General features: G+C 38.3%; 3 protein-coding genes across 5 annotated transcripts; all 3 read left to right on the plus strand.

The window, feature by feature from the left end:
- Window positions 1-403: 403 nt before the first annotated feature.
- AT1G23170 (transmembrane protein (Protein of unknown function DUF2359, transmembrane)) lies at window positions 404-3,655 on the plus strand (the record flags this gene model as incomplete). Of its 2 annotated transcripts, NM_001198141.1 has the most annotated exons (10): window positions 404-1,078; window positions 1,171-1,308; window positions 1,419-1,607; window positions 1,814-1,951; window positions 2,061-2,179; window positions 2,258-2,390; window positions 2,471-2,600; window positions 2,683-2,762; window positions 2,853-2,993; window positions 3,092-3,655. In NM_001198141.1, the coding sequence occupies 10 exons, from the start codon at window positions 572-574 to the stop codon at window positions 3,362-3,364; spliced, it is 1,848 nt and encodes a 615-aa protein (NP_001185070.1). The 2 variants fall into 2 exon arrangements, with proteins under 2 accessions (NP_001185070.1, NP_173730.1); NM_102165.1 differs by lacking the exon at window positions 1,171-1,308 and having other exon boundaries at window positions 572-1,078; window positions 3,092-3,364.
- AT1G23180 (ARM repeat superfamily protein) lies at window positions 3,569-7,489 on the plus strand. Of its 2 annotated transcripts, NM_102166.3 has the most exons (9): window positions 3,569-4,227; window positions 4,372-4,731; window positions 4,822-5,037; window positions 5,256-5,914; window positions 5,996-6,092; window positions 6,195-6,248; window positions 6,329-6,369; window positions 6,467-6,657; window positions 6,732-7,489. In NM_102166.3, the coding sequence occupies exons 1-9, from the start codon at window positions 3,973-3,975 to the stop codon at window positions 7,361-7,363; spliced, it is 2,505 nt and encodes an 834-aa protein (NP_173731.2). In that variant the 5' UTR covers window positions 3,569-3,972; the 3' UTR covers window positions 7,364-7,489. The 2 variants fall into 2 exon arrangements, with proteins under 2 accessions (NP_173731.2, NP_001322573.1); NM_001332592.1 differs by having other exon boundaries at window positions 6,467-7,479.
- Window positions 7,490-7,655: 166 nt separating this feature from the next.
- PGM3 (Phosphoglucomutase/phosphomannomutase family protein) lies at window positions 7,656-12,395 on the plus strand. The gene is made up of 18 exons (NM_102167.4): window positions 7,656-7,871; window positions 8,460-8,541; window positions 8,629-8,684; window positions 9,038-9,151; window positions 9,287-9,349; window positions 9,495-9,614; window positions 9,701-9,801; window positions 9,907-9,966; window positions 10,068-10,167; window positions 10,261-10,418; window positions 10,506-10,601; window positions 10,711-10,774; window positions 10,861-10,942; window positions 11,025-11,203; window positions 11,295-11,371; window positions 11,482-11,614; window positions 11,727-11,843; window positions 11,963-12,395. Exons 1-18 carry the CDS (start codon window positions 7,794-7,796, stop codon window positions 12,032-12,034), a joined length of 1,752 nt encoding a protein of 583 aa, NP_173732.1. The 5' UTR covers window positions 7,656-7,793; the 3' UTR covers window positions 12,035-12,395.
- The last annotated feature ends 1,069 nt before the right edge of the window (window positions 12,396-13,464 follow it).

Raw genomic sequence — 13,464 nt, forward strand, 5'->3', positions numbered from 1 at the left:
AGATTTGACTTTTACAGTTTTACTAAAAGGTTTCTACATTTATAGCAAAATATAAAATGATTTTTCATTAAAAAAAAATTAGAATTTGCTTGTCAGGGAAATTCTAATAAAATGTTCCACCTTTTAAAAAATAAACATATAATTTTAAATAATTGTCTATCGATTATAAAAATTACATATTGATACATATGAAAAGATTTGGACTAAATATGGATATTTATCCAGATTCGGATCGAGAAATTCATATACCACACTTTAAGCATTCTTATGATATAATTTTGTTATTCCGACTATAGTAAATATTGTTTCTTATTTTGGTCAAACAGTAAATGCTAATAAAATACATCACATTATCGACAACGAAAACAAAATATAAAATAATAATTGTCATATTATCGACGTCATAAAAAATAATATAAAATGTCATATTTTTTTGAATAAAAGATATTTTAACCTATTTATACTTCTCCGTCCAGTCATCAAAGTCGTCTCATTGTCGTCGTCGTTATTTTTATTTCTCGCCGGGAAACGAAAAAACAGAAAAAGTTTGAATTTTTAACTTCGAAAAGCTATGGATCCAATTGAATCAGTGGAGTACAATGGCTTTGAAACTACCAATGGTAACTCTCACAACGACGACCATGGTTGGAAGAAAGTAGTGTACCCAAAACGTAACCGGAAGCAAAAACCGGCGGATCAAGCGGCGGCGACGAAGAATGGTGTCACCGGGAATCTAATTCCCAATGGTACTTTATCCAATGGAGGAGGCAACGTCTTCCGTTCTCTTGAGGAGCAAGCTGAAGGTCGTCATCTACAGATCCTCGCCGCGAAGAAAGCTTCCGATACGGCGGATGTGTCGGACGGGGGAAGATCTAAATGGCGATCTAACGGGTACGGCGACGAAGGGTATGATTTTGATGACAGCGACAGTGAAATCGCGGTGGGGAAGGAGAATTTGAAAGCGGAGGAAGTTAAGAAACCGAAGGTTAAGAAGGTGAAGAAGCCTAAGGTTACTTTAGCTGAAGCTGCTGCTAAGATTGATGTATCTAATCTCGCAGCTTTCCTCGTTGAAGCTTCGGTATGTGCATAGTTGTTAATGTCGATTTGATCTGTTTAGTTTTAGTCGAAATTGTGATCTTTTTGCTAAGTAAAAATTGAAACTTTGAATAGGAATCATATGCGAGTCAACCAGAGATTCAGCTAATGAAATTTGCTGATTACTTTGGGAGATCACTCTCTCAAGTATCATCAGCTCATTTTCCTTGGGTCAAAACGTTCAAGGAGTCTCCTTTATCTAAGTTGATCGATGTGAGCACTATCTCTCTGTTCATCTTTGTGATTCTGAATTTGAGTCAAAGGTTTAGCTTTCGTAATGGTGTAGCTATGGGAATGTGATTGTTTGACTTATATTTGAACAGATTCCACTTTCTCATATTCCTGAAGCAGTGTATAAGACATCAGCTGATTGGATTAACCAACGTCCCATTGAGGCACTTGGAGCCTTTGTATTGTGGGGCTTGGATTGTATTCTTGCTGACTTGGCTGTACAACAAGGAGGTGTCAAGGGTGGTAAGAAAGGAGCACAACAGGCTTCTTCGAAATCTCAGGTATTATGGTAGCTGAACGTTATAGTCTTGTTGGGCTGAACTACACCAATTAGATTGCCTAGGTTTTGTGGATGCATATGTCGATTTTTGGTCATACTACTACTCACTTTTCTTTTATCAGACTATTATTGTCAGTCTGGTTGAACTTGTTATCAATTACCATTGTGTTACTAGCTTTACCGTTTTTTGATTCTTTTGATGAATAGGTTGCGATATTTGTGGCGGTAGCAATGGTTTTGCGTAAGAAACCTGATGCTTTAACTAATATATTGCCAACTTTGAGGGAGAATCCCAAGTATCAGGGACAGGATAAGCTTCCAGTTACAGTTTGGATGATGGCTCAGGTGTGTGAAGGTCTATTCATAATAGTATAAACGAAGAACCAAAATGTATTGTTTTGATGATTGAGATGATTCTGAAATTTGCTTTCTCTTAACTGCCAACTATGCACAGGCCTCCCAAGGTGATATATCAGTAGGCTTGTACTCGTGGGCTCACAACTTGTTACCGGTGGTCAGTAGCAAGAGTTGCAATCCTCAGTCAAGGGATCTCATTCTTCAGTTGGTTGAGAGGTGAGTTAAGTTTTTCCTTTGATGTCCTGTTTTCTATGTGATGATTATCTAATCTTGGTTATTGTGTTTTTATTGCAGGATCTTGTCCAACCCGAAGGCCCGGACCATACTTGTAAATGGGGCTGTTAGGAAGGGAGAGCGATTGATTCCACCTCCTTCGTTTGAGATCTTGGTTCGACTTACATTCCCTGCATCTTCCGCAAGAGTGAAGGTAAAGAAACGTTGAGATTTGAATACAATATTTAAGTGAATGCGGATTGGTTTTGACCTCTAGAATGGTTTGACACGCAGGCTACAGAGAGGTTTGAGGCAATATATCCCTTGCTGAAGGAGGTGTCTCTTGCTGGTGCTCCTGGGAGTAAGGCAATGAAGCAAGTCACACAGCAAATATTCACTTTTGCTCTGAAAGCAGCCGGGGAAGGTATGACAAAACTTTCTCTAAATTTCTACCTACACATCCTCTAGAAGACAGTGCAATTAAAATTTGTAATGTCTTGGTACAGAAAATCCCTTATTAGCCAAGGAAGCGGCTGCAATCACTATCTGGGCTCTCACTCAAAATGTTGATTGCTGCAAGCATTGGGTAAGATTCACTCTTTCTTTTCCCACATAGGAGGAGGTTATTCGTGAGTGGATTTTTACTTATTGACGTTTCCGGTTTGTGGGTCAACAGGAGAATCTTTATACCGACAATTTGAAAGCCAGTGTTGCTGTTCTTAAAAAGCTCATTGGCGAGTGGAAGGAGCGTTCTGTCAAGCTGACTCCTGCTGAAACCCTCACTCTCAACCAAACAATGAAGAGCTTGAGGCAAAAGGTTTCAAAACTAATATTCTTTTATATCTCTCGGCCAATGATTCATTACTCATTACTCATCAACTGTTAAATACCCAACGATGTTTTACTAAACTACAGAACGAGGAAGCTCTTACTGAGGGAGGTAATGGTGTAAGCCAGTCCCTATACAAAGACGCAGACAAGTACTGCAAGGTGATCGCTGGGAAACTCTCCAGTGGTGGCTGCATCAAAAGTATAGCTACCACTGCTGCACTTCTAGCTGCTACTGGTTTTGCTGGTGCTGCTGCTCTGTCTGCCAACCCTGAGGCTATAGCTTACCTAAAGAACCTGGTGGAGTCATTGGACATCAACAAATTCACCGAGACAGTTATGACAGCATTGAAGAACTGAAGTGAATACATATGAGGGAGACGATAAGCAAGAGAAGAAAGTCTCTTTATCGTCGGTGTAGAGAAGTCCTCCGCCTTTTTTATGCTCTCTGATTACAAACCTGACCGGCATTAGGGGGAGGTTAGGAGGCTAATGAGTGAGAAAAGGAGGTTTCCGTCTTGTAATCATGTACTTTTGAGGAGTTTTTTTCAAAGCTCAAAAGTTGTTGTAGTTGAGAGAGTTGAGACTGTTTCTAATTTAAGATATTCTTTGTTTTTTTTTTCTTTTGAAAAATTAAGTTATATTTCCATTTGCTCTTATGTAAGCTCGTAGTCCATTTGTTCAATCCATATATACATAACACAACTCTTCCGAGATTGTATCTTCTGAAGAAATTTCACCAGTTGAGAGCAGTGCCCTCAAAGTATACCTGCTTAAAGCTTCTCATTAACCACAAAATTCTTCTTTTTGTGAAAAAAAATAGTTTTTTTTTTTATTGGGCAGAAAAAAACAAACTTTAGCCGAAACATCGAGTACCTTCGTCTCAGTTTATCAGAGAAAAGGTTAGAACTTTTGAAGAATCAGATAGCTTCTTCACAGAAGGAACGTTCGAATTGATTCGCTTCTTAATGTCACTCTCTACAATAGCTTCTGGTATCGGCGTTCTCGAGCTTCCTTGTTTGCGTCTGTTACCAATCTCAAGCACCCAAATCCAGTTTCTCACTGTTGAAGCTAGAAAACAATCTAGAAGAATAAGACGCGAGCGCTCCTTCAGCCCTTTTCCAGTACTTATTCAATCGAACCGTCGTCTTCGTCATGGTTTCTCAGAGCTCAATTCGAGTTTTGATCGTTCCAACAGTGGAGAAACTGGTTCCGATACCACTGTAAGTCTCTCTAATGAGCTCGGATTTCTCAGATTGTGTTATATCAGGAAAATAACATTGATTATAGGTTAAAGGTTAATGCTTTGTGTATTCTGATTACTATACTGAACGATGATGATATTGTTTGTTGGTGTATAAGCTTAGCTTAAAGATGGTGAAGAAGTGAGGAGTGAAAGCTCTTCAGGTGTTGGTGATAGCTATGTGGGCTTGTTTGTGGGAATGCTCGGTTTGGACAACGATCCTCTTGATAGAGAGCAGGCGATAGAGACGCTATGGAAGTACTCTTTGGGTGGAAAGAAATGTATTGATGCGATAATGCAGTTTCATGGTTGTTTGAATCTAATTGTCAATCTTCTCAAGTCTGAGTCCAGCTCCGCCTGTGAAGCTGCTGCTGGGCTTATACGGTCTATAGCTTCTGTGAATCTGTACAGAGAATCCGTTGCTGAGAGTGGAGCGTTGGAAGAGATAACCGCTCTACTGAGCCGACCTTCGCTAGCTACAGTGGTATGAAGGATTATGATTCCAAAGTAGTATACTTTTGCTTGTTGGATTTGAATTGTGATGTATGATTATTCGATGTTTTGTTTTTTTCAGGTGAAAGAACAATGCATATGTGCTCTGTGGAATCTGACTGTGGATGAAGAAATTAGGGAGAAGGTTGCTGACTTTGATATCCTTAGGCTACTCATTAGTTTCCTTGAAGATGATGATGTAAACGTAAAGGAAGCAGCTGGTGGCGTCTTGGCCAATCTAGCCCTTAGCCGCTCGACTCACAAGATTCTGGTTGAAGTAGGAGTCATACCAAAACTGGTAAGACCTTGCTTTTCACCTTATAGAATTTAACAATATATTAGATATGTTAGATTGAAATGATTGCTAATAGTCAAGGGTGAGAATTGAAATTACTGAAAGGATGTGAAATTGGCTGAGAATCACTTAGGCTTTAGGACAATGATATTATATATGGAAAACCGTAGAATTGTTGGTCATGCTTCAGCTTGCTTATTACCTTCCCAATTGGAATCCAGGCAAAATTGTTGAAAGCCGATAATACAGAAAACAAAGGGTCTAAAGTTATTAGAAAAGAAGCAAGAAATGTGCTTTTGGAGCTAGCCAAAGACGAATACTACAGAATTCTCGTCATTGAGGAGGGAGTTGTACCCATTCCCATAATTGGTGCAGACGCTTATAAGTCCTTCAGACCGGATTTGTATTCTTGGCCTAGTTTACCAGATGGTATAAATATTGAGCAGACAGCAAAAGCTCCTTCAAGATTTGGTGCCTCTGAGCTGCTCCTTGGTTTAAATGTTGACAAGAATGTTGACGACGTAGATGAAGCCAAAATGAAAGCAATAGTTGGGAGGACAAATCAGCAGTTCCTTGCCCGTATTGGAGCAATTGAATTTGAGAAGGAAATTAAGTCCGAAGGGCCAGGGAAATCTCAGCAGCTTACCCTTCTTCCTTGTGTAGATGGTGTGGCTCGATTAGTCTTGATTCTTGGATTGGCAGATGAATTGGCAGCTACAAGAGCTGCAGAGTCAATTGCTGATGCATCTATCAACGAGGATATGCGGGTTTCTTTCATGGAAGCCGGAGCTGTAAAGCCTTTGGTTCAGCTTTTAGCCAACAACAACAAAGAGACTGTTAAATTACCCGTCATCCGTGCCTTGAAAAATTTATCACTTAGGTGTTTATCTTTGAGCATTCTTTACATTTTTACTAAGCAGTTTCTCCTCAGAGGTTGAGATTATTTATACTTGTAATGCAGCCGCACTGTTTGCCAGAGGATTGAAGCTGAAGGTGCAGTATGGTTTCTTATTAATCTTCTGAAGCAGCCAGAGATCTCACTAAACGTTACAGAACACGTATGACTTCATTTTCTTCTTCCTTTGTTCTTTGATATCTTTGTCTAGGCTATTATGGAATAACTGGACGTGAAATGGTATTTTGTGAACTATGTTATGCAGGTTCTGGATATAATTGCTCATATCTTAGATCCTAGCAAGGAAATGGAATCCAAGGTGTGTTTATTTTCCAAGGTTGATTATTATACATTAAATCTGCTTTCATTTGGCTTATGCTATTTCTCTACATGCTACAGTTTTATGAAGGACCGGTGAACGGATCAAAAGCAGACTCCAGGTCAGTCTTCTTCTCGATCTTCCTATCTTCAGCTCATTCATTCTTTTTGTTTTTTTAGAAGTATTAATTACTCAAAACATCGGATGGGAATGAACAGAAAGGAAGTTCTGGACGCTGCTGTTTTTTCTCGGCTCGTCCAGATTGCGAAAACAGCCTCTCCGAACCTGCTAAGAAACGCAATCTCTGTCATCGAGTTTGGTATAATCAGTAATCCAAACATGGACACGATCATCTCCAAGGATATCACAACTGTTCTTGATCTTGCTCTCCGGCAGAAAGTCCTGGAAGGTACAAAACTTATCTTTTGATATAACTCTGTTTGAATTTTATAACAGCATACAATACTTTTTATGGAAATGCAGAACCTGAGAATGAAGCTGAGGAGTTAGAGAAACATCTGCTTAAGCTAGAAGAAGCTGGTTTGACGATTTCCGCTGCTTCAAGGCTACTGACAAAACTTCTTGACTCCGAGTCCTTTCGCCAAACAATAGATACCGCGGTCTTCATAGAATTAGTAAGGAAGATCCTAAGATCAAGCCTCCCTCTACACTACAAAGACTGGGTTGCCGCTTGTCTTGTCAAACTCACCGCTCTCTCCTCTCCCTCTCAATCCCTCAACAATCCGATCAATCTTGAGGTAACTCTGTACAAAACGATCCCGAGCCTCGTGGAACAAATGAGCTTTTCCTCATCACCAGAAACGAAAGAAGCAGCGGTTTTAGAACTGAACAAGATAGTCTCCGAGGGAGTTCCAGAATCTATCCAAACACTTGCTTCACAAGGAGGTATCGAACCGCTGGTTAAGCTTCTTGAAGAAAGGAACGAGCGGTGCGTTGAAGCGAGTTTGTCAGTATTGTACAACTTAACCATGGACAGTGAGAACCACACAGCCATCATAAGAGCAGGAGCTGTACCAGTATTGAGACGTATCGTTATGTCTCAACGACCACAATGGGAGAAAGCTCTTCGGTTACTCAGAAATTTACCCGTTTAAGACATTTTTACAGATTATTGTCATGTAAAATTTTGGAATCAATTAGAATAATATAATGTATGATTTGTCATGTGAGACGAATATACGAAAAGTTAATTACATTAAGATAATCGGATTACGTAGCACGTATATTACTATTACCATATTCTAGAGATTACACATGATCAATCAAATATTTAATCTTTGAAATGTTACGCAAGCAAAAATGAATTTAAAATCTGAAAATACAATCCAACGGCTGAGATTTTCTTACTGTGTCAGTGAAAACGAGAGAAACGTTCTAGTTCACTCACTTGGTTACACGTGTCTTGGGATCGTTTAGCTTTTAAGCAAGCTTCTCTTTTGCGTAATTTATTTAAGAGCTGCTTGCTTTTATCATCATCACTCTCTCTGCGTCCAAATTTTGATCTTTGTTCTTCTCAAAGCGAATATGGTTTTCAAGGTTTCTACCGTATCCACATCTCCTATTGATGGCCAGAAACCAGGAACTTCTGGTCTTCGTAAGAAGGTTCGTTGATCGATCCTTGTCTTCTGAATCAAACGAAATCGAATTGTTGCATCTGGATCAGATCTGTTTAGATTTTCTTGAGTGTGATTTTGAAGTGAGATTGACCATCTGATTAGATTTGATCTATGCATTAATCTATATTGATTAGTGAATGATGACAAATTTTAAATTTCGTTTTCGTTATTTTATTTGGATCAAGTTCGAGATCACGTTTATTATATTTGATTTGAGTATATGTTTGGGACGCTTCTATGTGGTGAATGTTGATTTGATAGAGCTTGAAATTACGTTTTTTGAGTTGGTGTAGCGAAATGGAGACTATATGGATTGAATTTGTGTATAATTGAAACTAGGGAAGAGCCTAGTTGTTATTGTCAGATCTTCGTTTAACGTATATACGATCTGCAATGACGTTTATTGAGACTCACTGATCAGATCTGTTTCAGATATTTTGATAAAAGAAATTTGGGTTGATCATTTTATCCAATCAATCGAGTGTCGATTGTTTGTTCTACTCTCTGCAGATATCAAACTAGCATCTTTTTGTATCTCTGATTAGTATTTTTTTTTTTTTTTCTAACTGTGTAGGTGAAAGTGTTCAAGCAACCCAATTATCTAGAGAATTTTGTCCAAGCAACATTCAATGCTCTTACGGCGGAGAAAGTTAAAGGTGAGATTTTTTTCATACTCATCTTAGCTTCTCAGAGATATCTGCTCATTCGAAAAATTCATGAGTGTTTATTGTTCATATGTGCAGGTGCCACACTTGTGGTCTCTGGTGATGGTCGTTATTACTCAAAGGATGCTGTTCAGGTAAGGCCGATGATATTCCCTGTCTTCTGGATCTGTGTGAATGTAATTGGCGTATCCATAGAATTATGAATTAGTGCTCATGTATTTACAATGTTTTGGAGGGAACTCCTGTGTTAGGAAGGCCTGCTATTATCATCAATGCCTTGCTTATTTTTCTTTGTGTTCATCTCTAAAATTTGCATCGAAACCTCTATAGAGAGATTAGAGGTTTATAGAAGTTAAAGTTTTGTTTGACTTTGAAATCTCTGAAACTTAAGTTTGTTTGATCTACTCCTATTACAAATCCGGTTCATACTGTTACAGATGAAGATGTTTTACTGCTTTTCATACAATTTTATTTTGTATCTTAACAGATCATAATTAAGATGGCAGCAGCTAATGGTGTACGACGTGTGTGGGTTGGTAAAAACACTCTGTTATCAACTCCTGCTGTATCAGCTGTGATTCGTGAAAGATCAGGGGCTGATGTGAGATTTCTTTCTCTATGCTCATGGTTGTAGTGACATTTTGTTTTTTGTTTTTTTTGGTTATTTGCTATGTTTGTGCATGACGCAAAATGTAATGATGGTTTTGAGTTACTTAACCCCAGTCTCCGATTACAGGGATCGAAAGCAACTGGAGCATTTATCTTAACAGCAAGCCACAATCCTGGTGGCCCTACTGAGGTCCGTTCTGTTCTTGTTCCATCTCTACTGTGCTATCCTTTCATTTGAACTATTCGTTTTGTATCTCTTTATTTGTTCTTTTTTTAATAATAAGATATCTAGATGGATAATAAGACTAAGAGGTGATTCCATACCCCTTGTACAGGATTTTGGAATCAAATACAATATGGAAAATGGAGGACCTGCTCCTGAATCAATCACTGATAAAATTTACGAGAACACTAAGACAATCAAGGAGTACCCAATAGCACAAGATCTACCCAATGTATTCTTAAGAATCCTCTTATAGATTTCCATCATCTGTCTTTTGTTGAATCATAGTTGATCTGGTCTATCTGATGAATGCGACAGGTTGATATTTCTGCTGTTGGTGTAACCAGTTTTGAAGGACCTGAAGGAAAATTTGATGTTGAAGTTTTTGATCCCGCAGATGACTACGTTAAATTAATGAAGTGAGTGGTCCCTCAATTTAAAAGCATGATTCTGGAATCTGCTCCCTCTATGGTCTATGTGCAATTTTTATGATCTTTCTAAAGAAAAATTCTCGCTCCTTCAAGGTCAATCTTCGATTTTGAAGCCATCCGGAAATTGCTATCATCTCCAAAGTTTACATTCTGGTATGTAACTAACATTGGTTCCCAAACCTTTTCCATTTGAGTTAAGTTTTGTAATATATGTTCCATCACTGTAATGTTATATTTTACTTTGTTTTATGAAGCTATGATGCATTGCATGGAGTTGCTGGAGCCTATGCACATCGCATCTTTGTCGAAGAACTCGGTGCGCAAGAAAGCGCATTATTGAACTGCACTCCCAAGGTCTTATTTTTGTCTAACCAAGAAACGCTATTCCATAAATGATTACAAATACACCTCCAGGCTCAATATTTACCACAATACAACGATTTGCAGGAGGACTTTGGAGGAGGGCATCCGGATCCCAATTTGACCTATGCTAAGGAGCTTGTGGCACGAATGGGATTAGGTAAATCCGACACTGGAGGTGAACCTCCAGAGTTTGGCGCCGCTGCTGATGGTGATGCAGACCGTAACATGATCCTTGGTAAAAGGTAGCTTACTGACGTTTTCAAGAGAGATACATCCATGGAACTAGTATACCAAGTACTTTTAAACTTAAAGTATCTCTTCATTTGTAGGTTCTTTGTAACTCCTTCGGATTCAGTTGCCATAATTGCTGCAAATGCTATTGGTGCCATCCCGTACTTCAGCTCTGGTTTGAAAGGTGTTGCAAGGTATTATACACCTGGGCTCTTTTTTTACTTCTAGTAGAATTCTGTGTATACAACTCTTTTAATATATCTTTTTTGTGGATTATTTTGTAACTTCCACTTCTTGTTTTAGGAGCATGCCAACCTCAGCTGCTCTTGATGTCGTTGCAAAAAGCTTGAATTTGAAGTTCTTTGAGGTACATGTCACCGTGCAACTTCTATCCAGCTTCTTTTCTCCTAACTACATAATTTAATTTCATATCTCTATTAAATCACATATCAGGTTCCAACAGGCTGGAAGTTTTTTGGTAATCTGATGGATGCTGGGATGTGTTCTGTTTGTGGAGAAGAAAGTTTTGGAACTGGTCAGTTTCTATTTCCACACTCACACATCTGTTCATAACTTTAAAACAACCTATACAGTTCTGAAAGAAAGATCTTTCACAGGCTCGGATCATATCCGTGAGAAAGACGGAATATGGGCAGTTCTTGCATGGATGTCTATACTTGCTCACAAGAACAAGGGAAATATTGACGGTAACGCTAAACTGGTGTCAGTTGAAGACATTGTCCGCCAGCATTGGGCTACCTACGGTCGTCACTATTACACTCGTTACGACTATGAGGTAAAAGTTGCTAAGTTTGGTGATTGTAATTATACCATATTATATGGAAGAAACAGTACCCTTACTGACATCTCAAAATTTGTCTCTAAAGAATGTAGACGCAGGTAAAGCTAAGGAACTGATGGAGCATTTGGTCAAATTGCAATCTTCAATTCCTGAAGTTAACAAGTACACACACTTCCACTTCTCTGAAATCCCTTCCTTTTATACTTGAACACGTACTCATCAGTTTGGTACTCTGTTTTTCTAACCTCTTCTTCTCTCTTGATTTTATTCAGGATTGTGAAAGGAATTCGTTCGGACGTGGCAAGCGTCGCCAGTGCTGATGAATTCGAGTACAAAGATCCAGTTGATGGATCCATTTCGAAGCACCAGGGAATCCGTTACTTGTTTGAAGACGGATCACGACTTGTAAGTCATCTTTTTCTTCGGTATTTGAGCTTGGATACATTCCAGCTAAGAACAAAGTGATAGAAATCAAAACTAACTAATCCTCTCTTGTTATATCTGAAACCATATGAAGGTTTTCCGTCTCTCTGGAACTGGCTCAGAAGGAGCAACCATCCGGCTTTACATCGAACAGTACGAAAAGGATGCTTCAAAAACCGGCCGAGAATCCCAGGAAGCTTTGTCTCCTCTGGTCAGTTGCTTACTATAAAACCTCAAATCCATAAACTGTTTTCCGACTCATTACCATTTAGCTAATACCAAAGGGGTTTTCTCTAATCAAATACGTAATTGTTGATGTGTGATTCACAGGTTGACTTAGCTCTAAAGCTGTCGAAGATGGAAGAGTTCACAGGCCGATCAGCCCCCACCGTCATAACATAAGAAGGGTCAAGCTCAACGACTCAAACCATTCACCTTTTCGTCTATATGATGTTTTCTTCTTATACTATCCAAGTTACATTATAAGAATAATTAGTCTCAGGGAGAATTTGTATTTCTCATCAGAATTCTGAACAACCAAGACTGATTTCTTGAGTTGTTGTGAGGCTTATACTTGTACGGATTTGGCTTTCTCAGTTTTGTTCTCTCTTGTTTCCGTATTTTGGCGAGTATACTCTCTTAACATCTAAGTTCATTGATACCTCAAAGCATGCTACGACCATCCATTGACAAATCTCAGAGTTGTCTAATTACTTCAAATGGGTACTCATGAAAATGCACCCTCTCGTGTTTTGGTTTGATGTTGCATGGTTTTCAATGCATGATACCATAATATATGGACGAAAGCCATTTTTTATTACTTCTCTTTTGAAAAGTGGGAGAGACGTCGAACTTGAAAACGAAAGAGAATAAATGGAAGATTCAATATATGTATGTGTTGCTTTCGAAACGAATATAGAGAATTGGAACAAGGAAACCCAAAGATTTGGTTAGAGTCGTACACAACCCTAATTCTCCCACCGGACCTTCCATATCTAGAACGAAGCTTCATTCAACTTTCTACTCCACTTAAACCACACTATCCTTTATTTCGTGTAAGTATATCTTTCTTATACTCGATTTCTTTCTCTTTTGAGTTTTAGTATCAAATATTTGTATCATTGACCTATCAGTATATTTCAAATCCAAATTCAGACATAATGAGTTCTGTCAAGTATCAATAACATGTGACTAATTGAGTGGTCGTATAAATCATATTCATATACATAATATATGAACGTGAGAAAAAAAAGAATTTGATTATATAATCGTGCAATATATTTTGTTTTCTCGAAAAAGCTATGCATATGAAAAAGCTAGCTAGTGAGAGAGTTAGCATGTTCTGTTGATATGTCCAAAAACACCAAACTCATCTTAACGAACTACCACTACCACTACCCGCACTACTTCGGTCTATCACATTCATAACACACAATAAGCAAAACAAAACCTATATAGTGACTCAAAACTGATTCTAGTGAATCATAGATGAAGTAATTAAGTCGACTTTTAAGTAACAAAAAACCTCGAATCGATGGAAGACAAACTCCCACTCCCAATAGTACGTACCCACCCCCATCTATCATCTCTAGATTTCAACTAGTGGTCTTAGCTTGTACTCTTAATTTGTTATCACTTTCACGATTATGCATATATCCATATTGTTGGCAAATATTTTTTTTTGAGATAAGTTATACAATTTTTCTTAAAACTTCAAGATTTCATTGTCGATATGAATTCAAGACAAGTCTTTCGTAACATTAACATCTATGAAAATGTAGCTCATTCACTTACATTTCCAACACTCACATTCGTATTTACAATTGAATTGA

This window comes from Arabidopsis thaliana, assembly GCF_000001735.4.
Source record: "Arabidopsis thaliana chromosome 1 sequence".
Lineage (NCBI taxonomy): Eukaryota > Viridiplantae > Streptophyta > Magnoliopsida > Brassicales > Brassicaceae > Arabidopsis > Arabidopsis thaliana.